General features: G+C 51.1%; 1 protein-coding gene across 10 annotated transcripts in view; it reads right to left on the reverse strand.

Moving 5' to 3' along the window:
* VANGL1 (VANGL planar cell polarity protein 1) overlaps nucleotides 1-24,619 on the reverse strand; it is a 54,969-nt gene that overhangs the window by 16,082 nt on the left and 14,268 nt on the right. For 3 of the 10 annotated variants that reach the window (XM_001929540.6, XM_013997257.3, XM_085023489.1), the window contains 2 exons: nucleotides 19,479-19,611; nucleotides 13,725-14,332 (listed from right to left, as the gene is read on the reverse strand). In XM_001929540.6, coding sequence (XP_001929575.1) covers nucleotides 13,725-14,332; nucleotides 19,479-19,611 — 741 coding nt within the window. Of the gene's footprint in view, nucleotides 1-268; nucleotides 783-1,849; nucleotides 6,954-9,127; nucleotides 9,251-9,775; nucleotides 9,860-10,082; nucleotides 14,333-19,478; nucleotides 19,612-24,619 lie in introns of those variants that run through there. The other 7 variants (XR_014844389.1, XR_014844390.1, XM_085023486.1 and 4 more) reach the window with 7 other exon arrangements.

A 24,619-nucleotide genomic window follows, 5' to 3' on the forward strand; every position in this document is an offset into this window, starting at 1 on the left:
TACAGCCCCAGCTACCAATGGCCACCACGAGGGACACTGTATCGCTTTCCTTGGGGACTTAGGTCATAAAGTTACGCTACTCTCTGATTTTATGCAGTATTTGCTGACAAGTCTCAATCTCTCGAAAAATCAAACCTAGTGAAGGGGGTGCGGGTAGGATTCTTGGTACAAAAAGTGGAAAAAGCACCACCTTGGAGTCCGGAGGCCTGGCTGCCAGCTCTGATCCTTCTACTCTGTAAACTGTGTGAGTTGTTTCCCCTTTCTCGGCCTGTTTCTTGGCTGGTGATGGAGAGAAAATACCAACTACTGTATTTGGTTGTTGAGGAGAGCAGATGAAATATTGCCAGTGAAAGCATTTATAAACTACAAAGGATTACACAAATATGAAATATTATCATATGACTAATAAGCAGGAGTATTTTGCAGCATGGAATGAGGTTGGTTGGTGGCTGAAATAGTCCCACAGACATAAAAGCATGACCCAATCTCTACTTATGTTAAATCACAAAATTTTAGAAATGACATCTTTAGTGTTCACCGAAGCAGAGACTCAAGAATTGAAGAAATCGGAGCCCATCTGGTCCAAACTCCCAATCCAAGCACCAATTCTTTAAAACACACCAGACCGCATCAGCCTCTGCCTGAAAAGAAGATGCACTCTCACTCACTCTGTACCGAAATGACTTTAAGTTTCACCTATCGGTCCATCCACTGCTTCCTGCCGTACCCAAGCCCCTCTTTCTAGCGAACACCCATCAAAGGCTTGAAGAAATCAATTGTGGACAGAAACCTCCCACCTTTTGACCTTCCTATTTTGCAGATAAGGGCCCTGAGGCCTAAAAAGCATGTGCACACACACTCACACCCATACAGAGCTGTCTATTTCCTATTCACTCACTTTCCCTTGGATTGGACTGTGGCTTCTGCGATTAAACTAGCACATGCTATTAAAACCAGAAGCAGTAAGGCTTTAGCGCTCACTCAGAGGCCTGCACACTCTGCAGCCTTAACCTCTTCCAGAGTAGGCTGGGACAGGGCCAGCTGGGGCCTCCTCCTCAGGTTTTAGCCAATTCCTTTCAAATGCTAATTGCTCCCTTTAGCTCTGTCAAGAAACACAGCTTTCCCTGTGCCTGAAAAATGAGAAAGCATTTCTTACCTGCGAATGCCCCATGCCCCACGTAAAGGCTAGCTGTCTTTATTCTGAAGGTCTAGGTGTGCAATGACCTGAAAGCCCTGGAGAGAGAGCGTTCTGGTCACAGAGTCACATCTGCAAAGGCCCAACTCAGGATGCTGACACCCACAACTCCATCCACAGGCCTGTAGGAACGATGAGCACCTGCTAAGTCCCAGGGGCCCGGATGGATGTCAAGGAGACAGACCTCGAGGGGCTCATACTCCCGTCAGTGGTGACAGCCACTTGAATGGGGAAGTACAGTCCCGTGGGGGCTGACACCCTGCCTGGGGGTGGAGGAGGGAGTTTCCAATAGAGATCCACAGAGGAGGCAAAGCTGAGTTTTTGAGTTAGGTCCCCTTTGTTTTGTTTTTTGTTTTTCGGTTTTTTTTTTTTTTTTTTAAATTTCAGGGCCACACCCGCAGCATATGGAAGTTCCCAGGCTAGGGAGTTGAATCAGAGCTACAGCTGCCAGCCTACGCCACAGCCAAGCAACACCAGATCCGAGATGCGTCTGAGACCTACACCACAGCTCACGGCAATGCCAGATCCTTAACCCACTGGGCAAGGCCAGGAATCGAACCCTTGTTCTCATGGATACTAGTCTGGTTTGTTAACCACCGAGCCGTGATGGGCACTCCTCTAGCTTTGAGAACTTTAAATGTTAATTTGTCATTCTGTCAAAATCAACATCAATTTTATTTAAATCCTTAAAACCAGAAAAAAAAATTACTTAATAAGATAAGGTCATGCTGGTGCCTACAGGAGAGGAAGAGAGGATATGCAGAGAAGGCCATGTGGTGACATGGCCCAGGAGCCCAGGAGCACCAAGGATGCTGGCAGCCGCCAGGAGCCAGGAGGAGCACGGCGGGGGGATCTTGCCTCACACAGAGGGAGCAGGGCCCTGCCGACACCGAGACTTCTAACCTCCACAGCTCAGAGGAGAAACCGTTTCAGGCCACTCAGCTTGTGGTCCTTTGCTGACAGCCACAGGAAACAAATACACTTGTATCCAGGGAAAGAAGGATGGAGGCTGGGTGAGGTTAATGAAAGGCAAGGGGAGAGGGAGCGGAGCGGATGAAGGAGGGAGGCGGGGAAGAGAGGATGAGCCGGCGGTGGAGACCCAGACGATGCGGGCGGTAAAGGAGCCTGGGTCCCAGGGCCACCCCGTCTGCTGCCTTTTAAGGTGTGCCTTGTCTAGCTGCACTTGAGGCTGGAACTGGGGTCTTTGAGCAACGTCTCAAAAGCAGGATCCCAAATCAACACTGATTCCGCTTTCTGGGAAAATCCCAGCCTGGGAGAGAGGCCAATGCCTTTGGTTCATGGACGGCTCCTTCTGCCCAGGACACCCAACAAGGGCGACGACATCTTCCTGGATGTGCGGGCTTCATTGCGCCCTGGATTGCAGATAAACTGACTTCAGTCCGACAAGGAGTCAGGAGCATCCGCAGTGACACCCGTGTGAGTCCCAGAGACGAAGATGTGATGGGCCCCTGAACGTCGCCACTGCCTCCTCTGCTGGGAACAGACACATAAGTGTTTATATCTCCTGCCCTCCTGCCCTTTAATTAAAATGTTTATCTTACAGCTGCAAATGGGGCGGCAGCTTACAGAAGTCCCACACAGATAAAAGGCAAAGATCACTTTGGAACCTGAGGACAGGGAGCGGCCAAAACTGGGATCAGCTTGTGTTTACTGACAGGTCCGGGTTAGGATGCCAGAAGATCTGGGAGAGAGGCAGGATTATCTGGAACCCTGTCATGACAGAGCAGGGGGGAGACACACATTGATGCTTGAGATCTCGAGACATGAGGCAGACGGCCTGTCCTGGGAGGGGACACAGATCAGCATCCTGTCCTGCCGGTGAGGCCCTCGGAGGCCCTTCTCCAGGCCACACAGATTCCCTGGTGACCTCAGCCTGCTGGGGAGTTCCCACTTTGGCACAGTGGAAATGAATCCAACTAGGAACCATGAAGTTGTGGGTTCGATCCCTGGCCTTGCTCAGGGGGTTGAGGATCTGGCATTGCTGTGGCTGTGGTGTGGGCCGGCAGCTGTAGCTCTGATTGGACCCCTAGTCTGGGAACCTCCATGTGCCGCAGGTGTGGCCCTAAAAAAGGAAAAAAAAAAAAAAAAAAGACTGACAACCTGGCAGGTGTCCCTGGCCGAGGCTTTGCAGGGGGGCCTCACTGAAAGACAGCAACCTGCGACCAGAAGCTGGGATGCTATTCCCACAGGGAAAGCAGTGGAATCACCGTGTGGTCTCGGGACCATGCTGTCAGCCCTGGGAGTCTGTGAGCACAGAAGTGGCCAACGGCTACAGGCAACGACCTGGTCCTCCTGGTGGCAGGAGCTAAACAAGAAGCTCAGGAGTATCGTGCTTCTAGGCTGTCACACCAACATCCATCCACTGGATGGGTCTGAGCGCAATGACAGCACTGACGCGCAGCCCCCTCCCAGGGGCTGATCCAGGCCCTGCCAGCTGTCCCACAGCAGATGCTCCGAGACCTCTCACACTGGGGGGACCGAGGAGGCAGGCTTCAATTCAAGTGACAGGTCTGGCTAGTGCCACATCTGCCCGGAGAGCTCGTAGCCCACTTCCAGGCCTGGGCACAGGCCCCACACACTGTCACCTTGCCACAGGGTCCAAGCTGGGCTGACCTGCTCTGCCGGTGACGGGAATTCAGGCTTCCAAGCTTCAAATGACGGATACCCACCACACCAGATAAACATCAAAGGCAGTCGCCTACTCAGGGCGCCTGCAGAACCAGATTTAGATCGAGGCCAAGAGCAGCTCCAGACCCACCAGGCTGCTCTCAAAGAGCCTCGAAGCCCTGGCCATGGGTACCTCCGGCCCTGGGAACAACCGCAGGCGCCCACAGGAAAGGTCTAGAGGCCAAGGGCCACTGGCCTGGCCAAGAGATCTCCATTCACAGAGACAAACCTGGCCAATACGGAGCCAGACAGGGAATGGGGGTCCTGTCCACTTGCCCTCCTGAGCGTTTGCACCCCAGACACGGCAGCACATCACGCCCACCCATCTGCGGGGGGGACTGCAGAACGCCGGGCTGGCGGTGGGGCAAGTCCGAGGGAAAACAGACCACAAGCCCCGGCAATGGGGAGCCACCGCCAGCTGCCTGGGGCCTGAGGGGACTCCGTGGAAACCAGGGTCACGTCCGGGGCTCCGTCCCTTGCTCTCAGCCCCGGAGCGAGGTTTGTGGGCAGACGCCGGGCGAGGGCAGTCTTCCCAGCTGCGGCGGCTGCCAGCCGGCAGCTGTGCAAACACAGGGCGCAGTGTCCAGCACCTCACACTCTCATTACAGCCACTTTTCACCGGCACCGAGGGGCCAAACCACAAACGGCAGCTCTGAGCCCGCCTTCGACGGCCTCCCACAGCAGAGCTGAGCCTGAGCGAAAACTGCACACGCTCTGCTTTAGCGCGGTTTCATCGCATGTTTTTTGTAGGAAGTGGGTGTGGGGGTCAGCAGATAGCTTTACTGAAAAGCAGTTACCCGAGGAAGACGGCACATTTCTAAAAATGCGACTGCAGGTAAAATCAGGATCGAAAACCTCTGGGGATCATTTAAAAACGCTCCCCGACTTGAGAGGCCATGGGGACAGTTGGAACGGGTTGTGAATGTGGGAGGGAGGGGCCCCAGGCCAGCGAGACAGCCAAGCCTGATCAGCAGTGTAATCGCTGGCTGTTGTATCATTTGCCGAGAACCAGACATCCACATGCAGCGGGAGTAGCCCTCACCTCCCCAGGAGACTCTCCCTTTCTCTCCACTAATTCAAAAACCAAAGGGCCATCGAGAAAAACAAAGCCCCCGCTCAAGCTGGGAGGATGCAGGCGTGAGCTGCACAGAGGACACTAAGAGCTCTGTTTCCCCGGGGTCAAGCTATGTTCATTGATCCCTGGGCGCCTGGGTCTTTGGGGTCAGAGGTCACCAGTCTGTGTAAAGTTCCTGTCTCAGTCAGCAATGCCAGAGACGGAATGGCTTCAACGACAGAAACGTCTTTTCCTACAGTTCTGGAGCCTAGAAGTCCAAGATCAAGGTCTGGCCGACTGAGTTTCTGCTGAGGACGCGCTTCCTGGCTTGCAGACGGCCGCCTTCTCAGGGTGTCCTCACGCTGTCTTTCCTTGGCCGCGGGCACCAGGAGACAGAGCACACAGACAAGCTCTCTGTTGACACTTCTCATTAGGACACTAATTTTAGCAGATCTACGACCTGGCTTAACCTTAATTACTTCTGGAGTTCCCGTCGTGGCGCAGCAGAAACGAATCCGACTAGGAACCGTGAGGTTGCAGGTTCAGTCAATGGCCTCGCTCAGTGGGTTAAGGATCTGGCGTTGCCATGAGCTGTGGTGTAGGTCACAGATGAGGCTCGGATCTGGCATTGCTGTGGCTCTGGCGTCGGCCGGCGGCTGTACCTCCGATTACACCCCTAGCCTGGGAACCTCCATATGCCAAGGGTGAGGCCCTTTAAAAACGAACAAACAAAAACCCTTAATTACTTCTTTAGAGGTCCCATCACCACATAGAGCCACACTGGGGTTTAGAGCTTCGACTTATGAATCTGGGGGTACATAATTCAGTCCATAACATTCCACCTCTGGTTCCCCCGAATTCATGTCCTTCTTTCATGCAAAACATATTCATTTCACCCTCACAGCCCGGCTCCAAAAGTCTTAACTGGGGTTCCAGCATCAATTCGAAGTCCAAAGTCTTATCTAAATATGACCTAAATCAGATGTGGGTGAGACTTGAGGCAAAATGCCTCTCCAGCTGTGAACCTGGACAAGTCATGTGCTTCCAAGACACCACGGTGGATGAGGCACAGGACTGATATTCCCATTCCAGAAGGGGGAAACTGGAAAGAAGGAAGGGGTACCGGGTCCCAAGCAAGCCCCAAACCTAGCAAGGTCAATTCCGCCAGCTCTTAACACCTATGAATAATCCTCTCTGGTTCCTTATTTTGCCCTTGGAGTCCACCAGGGTGGCAGCATCACCCTCTAAGTCTCTCTGGGGTCACCCTGGCATGGAGCTCTCTGCAGCGGCCACCTGGTCCACTGAAACCAAGCCAGGGGACCATCCTCTGAATCCAATGAGGAAGCAGCCTTGACCCTGGGCTGTGGTAGGAGTGATGAGCTCTCATCCAATTCCAAGTCATTCTTCCCTTTTCTTGAAGCTTAATGCATGTTCACAGCATTCCCTTTCCACCCCCCTTTCTGTTTTTCTATAGTTCCAGCTCACAGTGCTTCTACTAGTACAATCCCATTTTTATTCCTGGCTTCTGCTGAGAGGGCTGACTCAATCCTCGGTTCTCACCCACACTAGTTTCCTTATCCAATGGCTCTCAGCCACCTCCGAGGTGTCTGCTTTACTACAGGCTTCATCATTTTCTGCAATATGGATAGGCTGAGAATTCTCCAAATCTTCAAGTTCTGATAACCTTTCAGTTAACAATTCCGTCTTCAATTCGTCTCTTTCCTCTCCCATTTTACTGTAAGTAATAAGGAGGGCCCAAGCTGCACCTTCAATATACTTTGCTTAGAAATCTCAGCTAAATATCCAACTTCATTGCTTCTAAGTTCTACCTTCTACAAAACACTAGAACATGAACATAATTCAGCCAAGCTCTTTGCCATTTTATCAGAAAGATCACCTTTTCTCCATTGTCCAGTAATGTGTTCCTTGTTTCCTCATTTCCAGATAGGATTGTTTTGTTTTGTTTTGTTTTTGTATTTTCTAGGGCTGCACCCTCGGCTTATGGAGGTTCCCAGGCTAGGGGTCGAATCAGAGCTGTAGCTGCTGGCCTATGCCAGAGCCACAGCAACACTGGATCCGAGCTGCGTCTGCGACCTACACCACAGCTCACGGCAACGCTGGATCCTTAACCCTCTAAGTGAGGCCAGGGATCGAACCCACAACCTCATGGTTCCCAGTCAGATTCGTTAACCACTGAGCCACAACGGAAACTCCTCCAGATAGGAATTTTGAGGGGAACACATTCAGTCTGAAGTGTTCCTTTTCATTCCCACTGTTTGGAAAAGCAATCCTAGAATCATTTCTTCCAAAGCGTGCGTGGTTCTGTGATTAGGACCAGATCTTTGATGAAAAGGTCCACGGTCAATGGCAATTTGTAAGACACTCTGAATCTCAGCGAATAAAGCACTAAGGGAAACAACCTGCTGGCTGGATCAGGAACAGCGGAGCTTCAGCCATATGAGTATCTTACAGGCTCGGTCACTGGACACAAACAAGTTTCCTAGAGGACCGAGATGAGAGCTGGATCCGCTTTTGCGGGTTCGTGTCTCTCTCCTTACTGACGACTATTGGCTATCCATCTCCATGCATGTGCCTTAAAGCAGCTCTTTCCCTGACTTGAAATATGATACTTCTGGGTTGTTGGGGGACTCATAGTCAATAATTAATTTTTTTAGAACTATAAAATATGCAGGCTCAGAGAAAGAGAGCCTGAGGTTGTCGTGGGACCCTGCCACGCCCTGGACCCCAAAGAACCGACCGTTCCAATAGGTCCCACTTTGCAAGGGCCTCGCTCCTTAAGCCTGGGCGGGGCTCTGACTCGCTCTGAGGAGAGAGGGCAGTGCAGGTAGAACTGAGCAAGTTCAGGCGAAGCCTTCGAAGGCCCCAGAGCTTCTGTGTTCTTAGGAGGCCTGATGGATCTCTAGCTACGCTCACGAGGAAGGAACTGCCCCAGAGAGGAGCCCCTCTGGGAAGGAGAGACCCTCCAGATACCTAGGATAAGAAAGGAGCCGAAGCCCTGCTTCTGTACCACGAGACTGCAATCACACAGGGACCACTGGCCGGACCAGCCAAACAAGTGCCCAGCTGAGCCCAGCCCACAGAACAGTAAGAAATAATAATAGACTAAGGCTGCCCGAACTATTAAGTTTGGGGGTGGTTTTAACAGCAATAGATCGAAGAGGTCTCCTTTGGGACATGTAACAAACAGCAAGTTAAAAAAGTCTGACTAGGAGTTCCCATCATGGTGCAGTGGAAAGAATCTGACTAGGAACCATGAGGTTGTGAGTTCAATCCCTGGCCTCGCCTGGTGGGTTAAGGATCCGGCATTGCTGTGAGCTGTGGTGTAGGTCACAGATACGGTTTGGATCTGGCATTGCTGTCGCTGTGGTGTAGGCCGGGAGCTTGCAGCTCCGATTCATCCCCTAGTCTGGGAACCTCCATATGCTGTGGACATGGCCCGAAAAAGCAAAAAAAAAAAAAAAACAAAAGTTTGACCAGACAAAGGCTCTCACCTACTTCCTAGCGTGGTCCCTAAGGCACAGGCTTTGTTTGCCGACCAGCCAAATAAAAGAACGGATGGGGCTCAGGAACGATGCAGAGCGGGAGCCAGCATCTTGACAAGGCTCTCCACCGCCTCCCTTCCAGCCCCGCGGCTGTGAGTTAAGTGAAACAGAAGAACATGTACAAAAATAGGTAGCACCCAGCCTGGCACAGGGCAAGCACTCCAAAAACGCTTACAAGTTCGCTCATGTTCCTAAAGCAGTGACGGGAACATGAACAGGTCTGTTCAGAGGCATCACGGTGAAATGATGAGGAGGATTCTGGAACCTACTTAGGCTCCTAGCCTGGCTCCCGCAATGACAAACTCTGCGGCCACAGACAACCTACTTAGCGCCTCCAAGCTTCAGTTTCCTCACCTGAAAATGAGGATAATAGGGTCTCCTTCACAGGATCTCTGTGCAGATGAAATGCTTTCTATGTGAGGAGCTTAGAAGGGGCCTGGCACATGGTAAGAACAGTGATGTCACCGTTAACTGTTAGGGCTTTCACTGTCGTTGCTTTGCTCTGCATCTCAAACTCCGTCAGCCAAGGTCAGTCAATGCTTGGCTGCTATGCTGCACTAGTCACAGGATTCCCCTTCAACACGGAGGAATCATCAACGAGGAGCACTAAATGTCATTTTAAGTCTCTTTTCTCTTTTCCTCTGGGTTTCTCCCCCGACACAGTCAGATCAAAACCTGGTCCTTGGAGTTCCCGTCGTGGCACAGCAGAAATGAATCGGACGAGAAACCATGAGGTTGCAGGTTCGATCCCTGGCCTCACCCAGTGGGTTATGGATCCGGTGTAGGTTGCAGACCTGGCTCGGATCTGGTGTTGCTCTGGCTGTGGTGTAGGCCGGCAGCTCTAGCTCAGATTTGACCCCTAGCCTGAGACCCTCCCTATGCCACAGGAGTGGCCCTACAAAGCAAAAAAAAAAAAAAAAAAAAAAAAGGCAAAAAACCAAAAAATAACCTGATCCTTGGTGAAGTTCTGGAAAAGTTAGCAACTCACTACAAGAATGTGGCTGAGAAAAGCGACATGTGAGGTGTGTGTGGAGAATTTAGAGCCTCGGTATGCTGAGACCCAGGATGCTGTGCAGAACATGGGGACAGGATTCGACGTGCAAGAAGGTGCTGGTTCTTTGTGGCCTCAAGCAGGTCCCTTAACCTTCAGCTCGAAGCCCTCAACTGTAAAGGGGTGACACCACTCCACCTGTCTCACCCCCAACGGCAGCGAGGAGGCATGAGGGACACATCCTGAGAGCCCTGGCCATCCCTGCAGCACTGGCAAAGGCCAGGGAGTACCTTTTTATTTTTTTTATTTTTATTTTTTTGTCTTTTTAGGGTTTAGGGCTACATCCTCGGCATATGGAGGGTCCCGGGCTAGGGGTCCAATTGAAACTGTAGCCGCCGGCCTGTGCCACAGCCACAGCAACATGGGATCCGAGCTGAGTCTGTGACCTACACCACAGCTCAGGGGGAACGCCGGATCTTTAACCCACTAAGCGAGGCCAGGGATCGAACCCACATCCTCATGGATAGTAGTCAGGTTTGTTAACCACTGAGCCATGATGGGAACTCCAGGGAGTATTTTTGTAAATTTTACTTTATTTTTTTGTCTTTTTAGGGCCGAACCTGCAATATATGGAAGTTACCAGGCTAGGGGTCGAATCAGAGCTGCAGCTGCCAGCCTACACCACAGCCATAGCAACTCGGGATCTGAGCGGCATCTGTGACCTACACCACAGCTCACGGCAACGCCAGATGCTTAAGCTGCTGGGCGAAGCCAGGGATCAAACCCGCATCCTCATGGATACCAGTTGGGTTCATTACCACTGAGCTACGAAGGGAACTCCAAAAGATAGGGAGTATCTTCATCTACTTTGGGATCTCACTTTACACAACAGAAGCTTTTTACATTTCTGAAAGCTTTCCCATAAGCCCAAACCCCATTCCTGCCCGCAAGCAAGGCCCTGCAAGTACCTTTTCTGAGGCCTAAAGGAGAAGCACATTTTCTTTAAGAAACTGAAGAATAGGCATTCTTCTGACTATTCTCAAAAATAGCTCAGCTGACTCAATAAAATCGTCTTTGAAAACAAAATCACAAAAGAACTCACCATTGCTCTGCACCTCAGCCCAACGGGAGGCTGCTCCAGGGAGGGCCTTGCAGAAAGGGGGTTGGTGGGGGGTTAGGGGTGGACCGGCCTGATTCCGGCTGGGTCTGGGGATGACCTGCCCTTGTCTGTTCTGATGACTGCTTCCCTCCTGTCCATTTCTACACTTCACAAAAGGCCTTGGAAGTTCTATTTCTGGCCCAGTGACTCTTGCAGCCACCGCTGGGTTTGGACCAGATTTAGCCCAAGGCTCAGCGGGCGACAGGCTCATGCAGGCCAGCAGGGACAGGCAGGTGCCCTGCCCCCGGCCTCGCAGCCTGGTGGTCCCTCAGGGGCCAGCCCCGCCTGAAGGCTCTGGGAAGAAAGAGGCCGCTCCTTCTCTGGCCGTCTTTCCTACCCCACTGCCTGGGTCTCCACATGAGGGACAAGGGAGGCCTTCCTGATGGCAGGAGAGGAGGAAAACAATGAGAAGGAGCTGGAAGGAAGATACAGGGCCACTCCTGGCTGCCTTCGGTCTCCCTGGGGCACTGGGACAAGCGGCTTTAGGATTAGTGAGTGAGGACTGGACAGCTGTTGGTGACAGTGAGGACAACCACGGGGGGTCTGCAGTGGGTCCCGGGCCCCACAGTGCAATCAGCCCTGCCCCTCCGGCCCAGGCCCACCCCTGGCCAGCGTAGCCATGTGGTGGAACCAGGGCCACCCCCAACTTCTGCGGGCACCCTGTCCTAGGGCTGTTCTGTGTCCCCGCCTCACGCCACCGTGATCCACAGGCAGAGCAAACAGCGTCAAGGGAGGAGGGAATGAGGGCCCTGGAGGAGGCCTGCCTGGACAACCGCGAGCAAGCAGCCGCCCTTCCCCTTCCCACCTCCACGGGCGGGATCCACACCAGCCAGGGCTGAGCCGCGACCCAAAACCACCGCAGGCCTCGCTGCGGGCCAGTGTCTCAGCTGCTAACCCTGACGCAGTCCCAAATGTCGCTCAGCTCCGTGAGCAGAGCCCGACCTCTCTCCACCCTCCTGAGCTTTAGCAAAACCTGTCCAGTCCTCAGATGGACGGGTGGCTGGGCTTTACTGCTGCCACTGCCTGAAATCCCCCATCGTCCTCCATTCCCATCACCCATTCCGAGGCCTGTGCTGGCACCTGCCTGCTGCACAGCATCGCATGTCTCTCCAAGGAATTCCAGACTAGAGCCTTGGAGGCAGCCTTCCTGAGTCTCTGGAGCCCCAGGCCTGGGCTCTGCACGTGGCAGATGTTTACTACAAGTCTGCTGGTCACTCTCCAAAGTCAAAGAGGGGAAAGAGAGCTGTCTGAGATGAAGACGTAGCAGTCACTTACTTGCCTTCAGAGCCCCAGGGGCACCGCCTAAGGACTCACTCACTACCCTGGATCTGCTGTGTAGAGCATGTCAGTCAGACACTGATTCCCTCCAAGGACTGGTCAAGGTGACAGGTGCCTTGAACGATAAACCACCCAGTTCTCGGGTGGCAGGAGCTGAACCAGACGAATGAGAGACGATTTGTGCCAACACCAAAATGGTTTGGTAGTACAATTCGCTCCAAACCAGAGTTGGGGCACCTCTTGGGGCCCAGCCAAAATGATGACAAAGCCCACTGTTCTGATCCCCACCAAGGTGCCCTCGGCATCTTGGCTGCTTCGCAGCATCACAGCAGTAACAGCTACAATGAACAAAGTGCTTACAATACGTGAAGCGGGCTACACACATCAACATACAGAGCTGGGGGAGGCAGGGCAGCCCTACGAGGGGACGACAGCAGACACCCCAGGCTACTCTTTCACCTGGGAAGCATCTGTGTGCTGCCTGAATGCCATGCTCAAGGCCAGGCGCTAAAGAGGAGTAAGGCACAGCATCTGTCCTCAGGGAGCCCAGAGTTTGTGGATAAAAACAAAAACAGGCTGGTAACACAAAGTAAGGGATGCTCTAAAGGCAGCGTTCACTCAGGCCTGGCTTGGTGGTGTCTGGCTAGTCATGTATTTTTGCATAAATTACATTTCTACATAAATTCCCTAAACCCCATTTCCTCTTCTGTAATGTAGGGATTAAGTGTACCTACATCAAAGAGTTCTGTGAAGCCTATCTTGGGGTAAATAAAAATGAAACAAAATAAAATAAAATAAATAATCATGACCACTCTTCTAGTTAACCACTAAAAGATAACCATTAAAAGAATTACATTTTAGGAGTTCCCATCGTGGCGCAGCAGAAACAAATCTGACTAGGATCCATGAGGACGCAGCTTCCATCCCTGGCCTCGCTCAGTGAGTTAAGGATCCGGCATTGCCATGAGCTGTGGTGTAGGTCACAGATGTGGCTCAGGTCTGGTGTTGCTGTGGCTGTGGTGTAGGCCGGCGGCTACAGCTCCAATTCGACCCCTAGCCTGGGAACGTCCATATGCTGTGGGAGCTGCCCTAAAAAACAAACAACAACAAGAAAAATAAAAAGAATTACGTTTTATGCAGACATTTGAAAAATGACATCTTAATGTTCTTCTAACTTTTTCTCATGCATATATTTTCAAAAGATTCAGTTCTGACAAATTTGGAGTCTCTAACCTGCACTTGATCCTCTACTGGAGGGTCACTGGGGTGACCACATACTTTACTGCCCAAACCAGGAAACCTCCGAGAGTGGGAGAAAAGGCAATGATTAAACACTCCACTGGGACAACAAGGTAAACCAGATGTACCATCAGGAACAAAATGGAACTGCTGCTCACTCTGGCGATCCTTCCCAGGTTGGTGTCGGGGCAAGGTCAGCAGCCGTCACTAAGGCTTCTCTCCTCCGTCATTTTTAAGAGCTGCCAACAACTTTGCAAACAGGACCAATAAAACTCCAAACTGCATGGGAGCTAGTACTTGTGCCACCCGTCCAGAAGTCAGGAGAGTCTATGTGCATGAATATCCCCACCACACACACACACACACACACACATGCACACATGCACGCACGCACTCGCACACACGCACACGCACATACCCACAGAGCCTCCCAAAACCTGAAACAAAGAGTCAGACCCTGGTCACCGTCCTCCTCATCAGCCCTCACTTGCCGAAGACCAGCTGTCGTCAAGAAAGGCCATCGCTGGTCCCTTCCGCCCCCGGGAGATCCCCCTCACCTCAGGTGTCCCAAGCTGTAGAAGCGGGACTCGCCGTCGGTGGAGCGGACCACCTGCAGCGTGAACATGGGCTGCAGCTGCCTGAGCTCCAGCAGGACGATGGCCAGGTAGTGGATGAAGAGGAGGGCGTCCACGAGGGAGACGGCGTATTGCACGATGCCCTGGTAATTCCGGTCCCGAGAGTCCAAGATGCGGACCCCGTAGAAAAGCCAATAGGAGACGACGAAAAGAAAGATGAGGACCAAGAGAAGGGCACGGAACACGAAGACCCGCGGCACGTCGGCTCTCTGCTTGCGGAAAAACAGCGCCCAGGTGCCGATGAGCAGAATGAGGAGCTTGAAGGCCACGGAAATGAAGAGTCCCTCGCAGATGGTGCCGCAAGGCTCCAGCTCGTCCCGCCACAGGATGGGGGGCAGCAGGATGAAGGCGATGGGGGTGAGGAAGACCAGGAGTCCGAGCACCGCGGCCACCGTGAGGCCCAGGTAGCGCCTGCAGTCCAGCCCCACGCTGTCCTCCATGTCCTTGCTGATGCGGGCGATGTCCTCCTGCGAGATGCTGTGCTCCGATGTGCCCGTGATGGCCGTGGTGGTCTCGCCCCAGTTGTCATCCTGGCGGGGAGAGAACAGTGAGGACAGAGAGCCAGGGGGAGGCACGGGGGACAGGGAGGGCCCACCTCCTCCAGCACCCCACACGCGTGGGCTTCCTTTGCAATGGAGGCTTAACAATTTAAACAGAGGAATTTTTTTTTTGGCTGCACTAGCGGCCTGCAGAAGTTCCCTGGCCAGGGATCAAACCCGCACCACTGCAGCAACCAGAGCCGCTACGGTGATAATGCTGGATCCTTAACCCACTGAGCCACAAGGGAACTCCCAGGACTTCTTTAACACTTTTCACTGGAATTGTTCCCAATGGACCCTATGTTTACCTTTTCAAATAGAGAAAACATAATGCATCTGGTCTGTGTGTTTGGGTGATTCGTCACCACAACAGGAATTACCACCCGCTGTGTTGGAAGCCCTGAGCGGCTCTGGGACAGACAAGCCGGCTGTTAGACCAGCATATTGAAGGTTACCTGCATTTTCTTCTCAATTCCTAGTTGGGTTATAGAGGCTTACGAAGTCCAAATGGCTGGAGGGGGGGAGCTCTGCTATGCCCTCCAGGAGCTCGGAGGAGAGAAGATCTTGCAAAGGAGGGACCTTATATTGCTACAGACACATCAAAGCCCACCCGTCACTGGTACCCACACTTCTGAAACCTCCGTGAGGTTCGCACAACCCATTTAATAAACACACGCATCAAGAACTCTGTGACAACATTTCTTACTGAACAAGCCAAGCAGATTAGAGCATCTCTGGCCAGGACAGCTCAAAAATTCCTCCCCAAACACACGTTCTCATGACAAACTAAACACCAAGCGCATGAAAATACGGAGATTACTAGAATGTGTGCCTTTTGCTTGCTTGCTTTCATTTTCCGGCTGTCTCTTGCTTTTTAAAGTCTGAGGTAGTTTGGAGTAATTGTCTCTTCGTTTAACGTGATCCAGTAATTAGGGTTTTCAAGGATTTTGCTCTTTCACTGGCAACTATGACTCTACGCCAAAGCAACAGCACAGCAAGAAGGCAATGAAAAGCCACGTATGATCCAAAGAGGTTTTGCTTCAGAGATTCGTGTATATGATTTAACTTGGAAAAAAATAGACATAGCAGTAAGTTGGGTGAAATTAATATGGAAGATATCAACTTAGAAAAATCTAGCCTAAGTTAAAAATCTCACAGCCACACGAAAACCTCAAATCTAGTCACAATCAAAAAATATGATTCACAGGAGTTCAGCAGAAACAAATCAGACTAGCATCCATGAGGACACAGGTTCGATCCCTGGCCTTGCCCAGGGGGTTAAGGATCCAGCGTTGCTGTGAACTGTGGTGTAGGTAAACGTGGCTCGGATCCTGTGTTACTGTGCCTGTGGTGTAGTCTGGCAGCTGCAGCTCCGATTCGACCTCTAGTCTGGGAACCTCCATATGCCACGGGTACGGCGGCCCTAGAAAGACAAAAAAAATAAAAAAAAAAATAAATAAATAATAATAAAAATATATATATATATATATATGATTCATGAAATGCATGGGCTCTGGCAAGAAACAGTGACAGTGATGACGGCCAAGGTCTTGACCTTCAACTCGGAAAGTTACAGGTATCACGTACTCTGAGAGAAACTACTGTTTAAGACAACAGCCACGTGCAACCATGACTCTGAAACACTGCTGGCGGAAGTCTAAATGGTACAGTCACTTTCGGAAACTGGTCTGGCAGTTCCATACAAATGTAAATGTGCACTCAAGGGTACTGCCTAGCAATTCCGCCCCCGGGTTTTTACCCCAAGTAAATGAAAACACATGTCCACAAAAAGATCCATACAAGGACGTTCTCAACAGCTTTATTTTCGCAAGAGCCAAAACCCAATGCAACTCAAAGGCCTGTGTCCATCAGGAGACTGGACAACAAATGGTGGTATATGCAGACACTGACCACCACCCAGCAAAAACAAAAAAGCATGAAGTGCCCAAACACACGGAAACATGGGTAAATCTCGAAGTTATTATGCTGAGTGGAAAAAAGTCCAAAGCAAAAGACTATGATTCCATTATATTAAAGTCCCAAACGGGCAAAACGAATCTACAGCAGGAGAAATCAAAACAGGGCTTGCTCTGGAAGGATGGAGGGCCGGGACTGACTGGGAAAAGCGTAAGAGAACTTCCTCGAATGAGGAGAACTACATATATCTTGACAGGAGTGTGGGTTATATGGGTTTATCCAGCTGCTACAACTTTTCAAACCGCACATGTAAGATCTGCTCATGTCTCTGTGTAAATTCACATCAGTTTTGAAAAAAAGAAAAAAACCCACAAGCATGGAGAGAAACAGCCACACATCCAAAGCTGGATAGCTTGCTTCAACACAAGGTGAGTTTACAGACCATGCAAAGTAACTCCTTGTGTAGCACTTTTAGTCAGGTCAAATGCTGGATTCCAGGTTTTGCCTTGGGTCTAATATTCAGTTGATGATCAGTACTGAAATAATGACCCTAGCATTGCCTTAGCTGACTTAGCTACTTACCCTCTTTCCCGCCAAGGCATTGCTAACTAAATCTCCTGTCCATTTTAAGAAAGTGTGCACATCGGTGCCTAAAAAATGAAGACACCCAAGGGTCTTCCTGAGCTTGAGGTTCTTAGAAGAGAAAGGGTCTCGGTTCTTCGAACCCAGTCCCCTAGACTTTCAGTGAAGACAGCAAGGCCCACAAAAGTTGGGACTGTCCAAAGTCTTTTTTTTTTTTTTTTTTTTTTTGCTATTTCTTTGGGCCGCTTCTGCGGCATATGGAGGTTCCCAGGCTAGGGGTCGAATCGGAGCTGTAGCCACCGGCCTACGCCAGAGCAACAGCAACGCGGGATCCAAGCCGTGTCTGCAACCTACACCACAGCTCACGGCAACGTCGGATCGTTAACCCACTGAGCAAGGGCAGGGACCGAACCCTCAACCTCATGGTTCCTAGTCGGATTCGTTAACCACTGCGCCATGATGGGAACTCCAGGACTGTCCAAAGTCATACAGCTGCTGAGAGGTGCAGCCTCCAGAGGTCCACTTCAATGCTTTTCCCTGACCTCCTTTTCTGGACGGTTGCACCAGAACTTCCTAATGGAGCCTCCCAGATGGAGAGAGGATGCACAGAAGAAATGCCTTCACAGTGGGACACCCGCGCCTCTGAATTCACATCCAGAAGGAAACTGACTCCTGTAGCACTTAAGGGAGGGCAGGGGTGGTCCAATCTCCGGATTGGCCCCATTCATGCAATCATCCAACCATTCCTCTCAGCCTCTGGCCCTGCATCCCTACAACCGCCCCAGAGCCAAGGCAGTGCAATAATAACGACTGAAGACATTTACTTATTTATTTATTTACTTTTTTGGTATTCTTGTCCAGATTGGGGTTCTTTTAAATTTATTTTTTAATTAATTAATGTATTTATTTATTTTGTCTTTTGTCTTCTTAGGGCTGCATCTGTGGCATATGGAGGTTCCCAGGCTAGGGGTCTAATCAGAGCTGTAGCTGCCAGCCTACGCCTCAGCCACCGCAACGCCAGATCCGAGCCTCGTCTGTGACCTACACCACAGCTTACGGCAACACCAGATCCTCAGCCCACTGAGCAAAGCCAGGGATCAAATCCGCAACCTCATGGTTCCTAGTCAGTTTCGTTTCCACTGCGCACAGACGGGAACTCCTAATTTTTTCATTACAGTTGATTTACAGTGTTCTGTCAATTTCTATTGTACAGCAAATTTGACCCAGTCATACATACATACATATATATGTATATTCTTTTTCTCACATGATCCTCCATCATGTTCCATTACAAGTGACAAGATAGAGTTCCCAGTGCTACAGAGCAGGCTCTCATTGCTTACCCACTCCAAATGCAATAGTTGACATCTCCTAACCCCAGACTCCCAGTCCATCTTACTCCCTCCCTCCGCCCAAGTCTATTCTCCAAGTCCATGAGTTTCTTTTCTGTGGAAAGGCTCAACTGTGCCATATATTAGATTCCAGATATAAGTGATATCACATGGTATCTGGCTTTCTCTTTCTGACTTATCACTGAACAAACCCCCATTCAACCACGGCTGCAGCTTTGGATTCCAAGAGCCTCCTGTGTGCTCTGAAGAATTCCAATTTCGGTCCATCTCTCTGCTTATAAAGGCCTATCTGTCTGTACCTGTAGGTACACACAGATATATGCTTACCTCTATCTTTACAGCTGTGTGGGCACATATCAGTTTATTGGGGGCCAAGACAGGACATGCATAGACTTCAAGAGCTGTGGAGGCTGTGCAAACACATTTCTGAGTGTAGCTCAGATGTTTGGCTTAAATCGAATGGACTGCAAGACAGTTGGGGCCCAGAGAGCATACACACAAGGTTTTAAAAAAAAAATTAATGAAGAGTCTATATTTTAAAATTTGAGTGATTTCACATAAAATCCTCATCTCCAGCTTTTTAAAAATACCTCAAGACAGAGTAGCATGGAACACCTGTATTCCTGTGCAGTGAGAAGCGTTTGGAGCTGAGCAGTTGCTGTTCCCTTGGCAGAGGAAATGCATTCTCCAGGTACCAGGGGCTCCATCACTCCATGCCACAGCCCTACCCTAACGTGCCATATGGATGGCTACTTATCCCCAAGCTACCCTGATGTGTTTTGCCGCTTCTGTGCAGCCCAAGGTCTATTGTATTAACCTTTGTTTTCCTACCAGGCATCTGAGTGTGCAGCCCCTGTTTGATCCCATGCCTAGTAGTGAGGCTCCGCCTGGGCTGTCCCAACCTCTCTGCAATTCTCCCCAACATGACTCAGGGTGAGCGAGTTTCCTTCTCTCTTACACTGCTCTGCTTTGGAATGAGTCTCTAGAGCCTGCAGCCTGCAACCTTCCCTTCCCTGCCCTGTCGTCAGCCTTGCTGGCTTCTTTTCAACACCATTCAAAGCAGGCCCACCAATCACATTTCAGACGAATCCCTGGGCCAGCCAATGGTAGGCCAGGCTGTCCTTAGACCCACCAGAAACCACAGGACATAGATAAACTAATTAACATGCTGGAAAAATAAAGATAAAAACCCAAGAGAACCTATCGCAACAAGACTTGGGAAAACATTTACAGAAAAGAGGCTTGATCAAGTGGCAGTGTACTTACAGACTGCCTTTGATCCCTACCTGAGCGTCCTCTGTCCGAGTAGAATCATTTGCCAACAGGGGCTCTCCGGTGGGAGCTTGAATGGTGACTGATTTTTCTGACCCTCTGCCATCCTTACTCCGGGGTGATCTGTGCCTCTCTCTATTTCTTTCCCTGGGGGGAAAAAAAAATCAGCTAGCACATTTATGCCATATTAATTCTTATTAAATCACGTTATAAATTTCTTTTTTTTTTTTTTTTCTGGCTGTACCCATGGCACATCAAAGTTCTTGGGACAGGGATTGAATCCAAGCCACAGCCGCGACCTACGGCACGGCTGTGGCAACGCCAGATCCTTAATCTGCAGCACTGGTCCGGGTATTGAACCTGTGCCACCACAAAGACAATGCCTTAACCTGCTACGCCACAGCAGGAACTCCCATAAATTTCATTTTGAATTAAAGAAATTCTACATATACATACACATGGTGCCAGCATCCACTCATCACCAGCCCCACTGCAAGGAATAAGCAGATCTTACTCCCTAGCTACTATTTTCTTTGTGCCACTCCAAGACCCAAAACAAAGACTGTCACTGCTCCTCTGTCAACAGTGCCCATCTTTTTTCAAAGCCTAACCTCGTGAATTTTAGAATTTCTGTCGGGGAAGGCACATTTCATTGTAAAATTATGGACTTGATTTGATTATAACTTGCCTAAACTTATCTCCTAGGACTGTTTTTATTGGGACAACACAGCAAAATACTTAAGCTTTGGTCTGTCTGAAAAAATCTGGGCCACACTGTCATCCTACCCCATTGGACAAGAAGAAAAGAAAGGGAATTCTAAACCGATACAGAAAATCATTTACTTCTCATTCCTACAAATTCACAATTAAAAGTCCTTCCCATAGGTTCTGCCTGAATTCAAAGATACCCACAGAAACAGATAAAAGCCAGGATACCAAGAGGTGCATAGTGCGTGCGTGCGTGCGTGTGTGTGTTTTCAGGCCTCTTGAGGAAAGCAAGCTGCTGCATCATTTTATCCCAGATGAACTTCCAGGGTGACTATGAAAGTACCCAGACTATGAAAGTACCCAGACATTACAAAAGGCATCAATCAGTGCGCAAAGCCCAGGGGTCATCTTCTGGGCATTAACCGCCTAGGAGACCGGCGCCCCGCACACCCACCCGAGACCAGTCAACCCAGGAGCCCCACCAAAGCCCTTCAGTGGCCAAGAGTAAGTTTCCTTGGCCTGTGTCACACAGGCCATCCTGACATCAATCCTCCTTCCTGCCCCCACCTGCCCTCCTCCCCAAGGTCTCCCAGGCAGGACAGAAGCACGGCACACGCAGACTAGAGACAAATGGTCAGATGTCAGTCCTGCCTCTACTTGGTATGTGCGCCTGCACAAGTTACTCAATCTGCCAACGAGAGAATGTCGCTTACCAGGGGCTGGGAAAGGATTCAGTCACTAGGCACCGTAGCTGCTGACCTTCAACACACTGTGAGAGGAGCTCAGGACAGAGGTCGGGAGGGAGGCACTCTATGCTCTGAGAAAACTGGCAGAACAGGCCTTCGGAAAACCAGGTCTCTTCAGAAGAGTTTATGAACCCAATTGCTTGCATCTTCTCAGACCCAGAAAAGCACTAAAATCATTAACAGAGACATCCGCTTATTGTGACCAGCAGCAACCTCCTGGTGACCAGCAGCGACCTCCTGCCAAGATGCATGCTAGACGGCCTGCACCCCTTCGCCAGGTTCTATATTCCATTTGGAGCAGCTCCTCAGGGCTGTCTGATAGGCTGTCTCCCAGGCTCTGGTCCTCAGAGAGCCCCAAATCAAAGTGAACTCACGGCTCTCACACGGCACATTTGATTGCAGTGGACAAGAAATCTCAGTTTGCTCATCCATGAAATGGGGATAATGATCACACCACCGAGATACAGGGACGGGAAATAACATACAGCAGCTGATGTCATTTCTGTCACCATTCGAGCACTGCAAAGAAGAGTGACTTGGCTTGGTGTGTTCCTTGGAGAAAGAGAAGAAAAAGGAGCTTTCCACACACGGGGTCAAATCCCCTCCCCCTACACAGCAGCCCTCCTATTCACCCTACTGCTTAGCCAACAAAACCACACCAGGCTTCCTGTGGTCGAACTTCCGCCTTATGGATACCTCCCTAGAATAAGCACTGGAAAATTCCTTCAAAGGGCCGGGAGGTGTTAGCTGTCCCAGAGGTGCTTTCAGTGACAGCATCTCTAATCCCTAGAGCAGAATTTATCACCACGATCTCTTGCTAACATAGAGTCCAGAAGGAGATGTGCTCTGGTCAACCCTGGGGTTTTACTTTAACTGGGCAACTAGGGGAACAGCTGAGATGTGTCTACCCAGAGATGTGTCTATCACATGCCATCACTCCACTCCCGACCCCAATTGACAGGGTAGCCTACTAAGTGCTCCCGACCCCAACTGACAGGGCAGCCTACTAAGTGCTCCCGACCCCAATTGACAGGGCAGCCTACTAAGTCCTATCCAATCCTAACAATCACCCTAAGAGGTATTATTGTCCCATTTTACAGATGATAAAACTGAGGCTCAGAGAGGTTAAGCAACTCCTCGAAGTCATGGTAAGTGGCAGAACAGGATGTGAACCCACTGCCTCGATTCGTACGGGTCATGTTGCACTGATCTGAAGAGCAACTGCAAGATGCTGCGGCATAAGGATCCCTAATGCTCATTCTCACAGCCTGAACGCGATGAACGACCAGGGCTGTGGCACCTGCCTTTGAAGCTACACTTAGCAGTCAGGACTAGACCGTGACCTTGGACAGCCCAAAGCAGTGTGCCCAACACTCCGGGCTGCCAAAGACAACCGCTTCAAAAGGACTCGCTGTGAGAAACAATAAGCAATTGGGGCGAGAGGTCCCACGTGCCTGGTCAGTCTTAGATGAGCTGTTTAGACTAAGTCTGGAATCGCTGCTCCCCAGGGCCCCACCTCGGCCAGGCCAGACCGAGGCGCCTCCTCTTCTCACTCTGCCTCCACTTTCCCCGACGGCTTGCGCATCCATCACCATCCTGCTATGGCCAAGTCACGTGCTCCCCGAACCCATCTGTCTATTCACTCGTCCCGCGGGTCAAATCCTGTGACAGCACAAATTCCACTGGAAATCAAAATGCTTTCAGCGAGTGCCAGTTCCCGGAGCCTGAACACTCCCAGGGCCGAAAGCGGGTGGGGAACCAACCCAGGGCGGAAACCACCCCTCAGGGGCCAGCCACCACTCGACCTGACACAGCCTGGCTCTTAAAGGGCCCAAGAGCCCCCAGAGGAGAAGCGATCGCTACTATTCCCCTGGTAACATCGGAGGTAAAGCAGATAAGAGCCTGACCTGATAACCCCTGGAAGGTTTCTCATCCTTCAAGCCCGAAACCCTAAACCAGTGCTGCTCAAACCTGAATGCACAGACAAGCCACCCGGGGTGTGGATTAAGTGCAGATTTGCCGGCCCCACCCCCAAAGAAATTGTCTGGAAGGGACAATTTTCCCCCAGCAACCCGGTGATCAGGACGCAGGGGGTCCAGGAAACGCTGTGCAAGGCTCCCCCACCCAAATGCTCCTAGAGGGAGCCAGGGAGGTTGTTGGAGTCACTGCTTGGAAATCAGCCAGTTTGTGAAATGCCCGGTATTCAGCAGGGGCTCAATAATGGGCGCTGTGGATGGAACGCTCAGCTATACAATGTTGCAAGGTATAGGGTGGCTTCTTGACTAAATCAGCATTAAGTGGATGAGGCTATGAGCAGACTCAGGACAGTGAGCATCGGGCCCAAAGCCCGGAGCCTTCCAACACGCTGTCAAGAGAGGGGCCCATGGAAAGCTCATCCTATCAGCTCAATGTGGGCTGCACGACGTCATGCTGGTCCTTGTCAAGGGAGCAAGACCTGTCGTACAGCTTTTATAAAGATGACTGGGCCGGAATTACTGCTCCGGGAAAGTGTCTGAGCCAGGACTACATAGAGCAGTCCAATAAAAAGACTGCCTTCCAGTGCTTTCCAGCAGGCAGACCTATGAGTCCAGGACGGCTGCTTCGCGGCATCGGTACCCAAACGTTCGTCCCCATGGCTCCAACTGCTGGGATGTGGAGGACGTGCCAAGATTCCTGTGGGAGAGGGCCCCCCAGGGAGGAAGCCCAGCAGCTCGCAGTGTTGAAAAGAAACGGGAGACCAAGGAGGAGGCTACCAAAGCCCCGAGAGGGTTTTTCAAACACACGCACACTTGTTGTTTTTCCAACTCCACCTGAGGGGTCCGGATCACCTGGGCACCTTTGCTGGGCAGGTGTGTCAGCCACAGGAATCCTGTATCTTTATCTCTGAGCCTGTCTCCATGTCTCATCTGTCCACATGCATGAGATAAGTGTGCAGGGGGGGCAAGCAATACCATGCTGGAGGCCCGGGCACGTGTCTGTATCTGCATGTGTGTGCGTATGGAGACGCATGTACTTAGGGGATTCTAGAGCTGAGCCCTGGGGGGCTGCTGAAAAGCCCCCCTCACTCTGGCCAGAATCCCTGCCAATTTCCAGACTGTTCCCACTTAGAGTCGCATTTCCTGGGAAGATAATTTCACCCTCCTGCTGTTTGCCTATTTCTATTTGGGGAAAGCCGGCCCCACCGGTTACTCCGCCCTTCCCTTCTCTACCACCACCCACTACCTGTCCTTTCTCTCTGCTGGGGCCCGGCTGGCTGCTTCCTCCAGGCACTGACTCGGGTGGGAGGGCTGGGCTCAGTGCAAACTGGCTCTGAAGTGGCCTGGGAACAAAGGCGCCGATCCCTCTACTGCTCAGGCAGCCTCTTTTGGACAATGCACTTAGCACGCTAGTCACATGGCTTAGGCTCCACTCCTTCCCTCCCTCCCTGTTCCTCTGGCTGCTCTCCACCCTGCACAGCACCCCCCCCCGGGGGGGGGGTAGCCTGCCTCCCAAAAAAGCAATAAATGCAGCCCAAAACCCAAGGGTACCTACTCACCCTGTAACTTCAGGCAAATAACGCTGTCTCTGTGTCCCAGGTTTTTTTGTTTTGCTTTGTTTTGTGTTTTAGGGCCACACCCATAGCATTTGGAGGTTCCCAGGCCTGGGGTTATATCAGAGCTATAAAGTTGCCAGCCTACACCACAGCCACAGCCATTCAGGAT

This window comes from Sus scrofa, chromosome 4 (genome assembly GCF_054392235.1).
Source record: "Sus scrofa isolate SSC_HxYL_T2T_F1_AM1 chromosome 4, Sscrofa_HxYL_maternal_Yorkshire_Landrace_v2.0, whole genome shotgun sequence".
NCBI classification, from domain to species: domain Eukaryota; kingdom Metazoa; phylum Chordata; class Mammalia; order Artiodactyla; family Suidae; genus Sus; species Sus scrofa.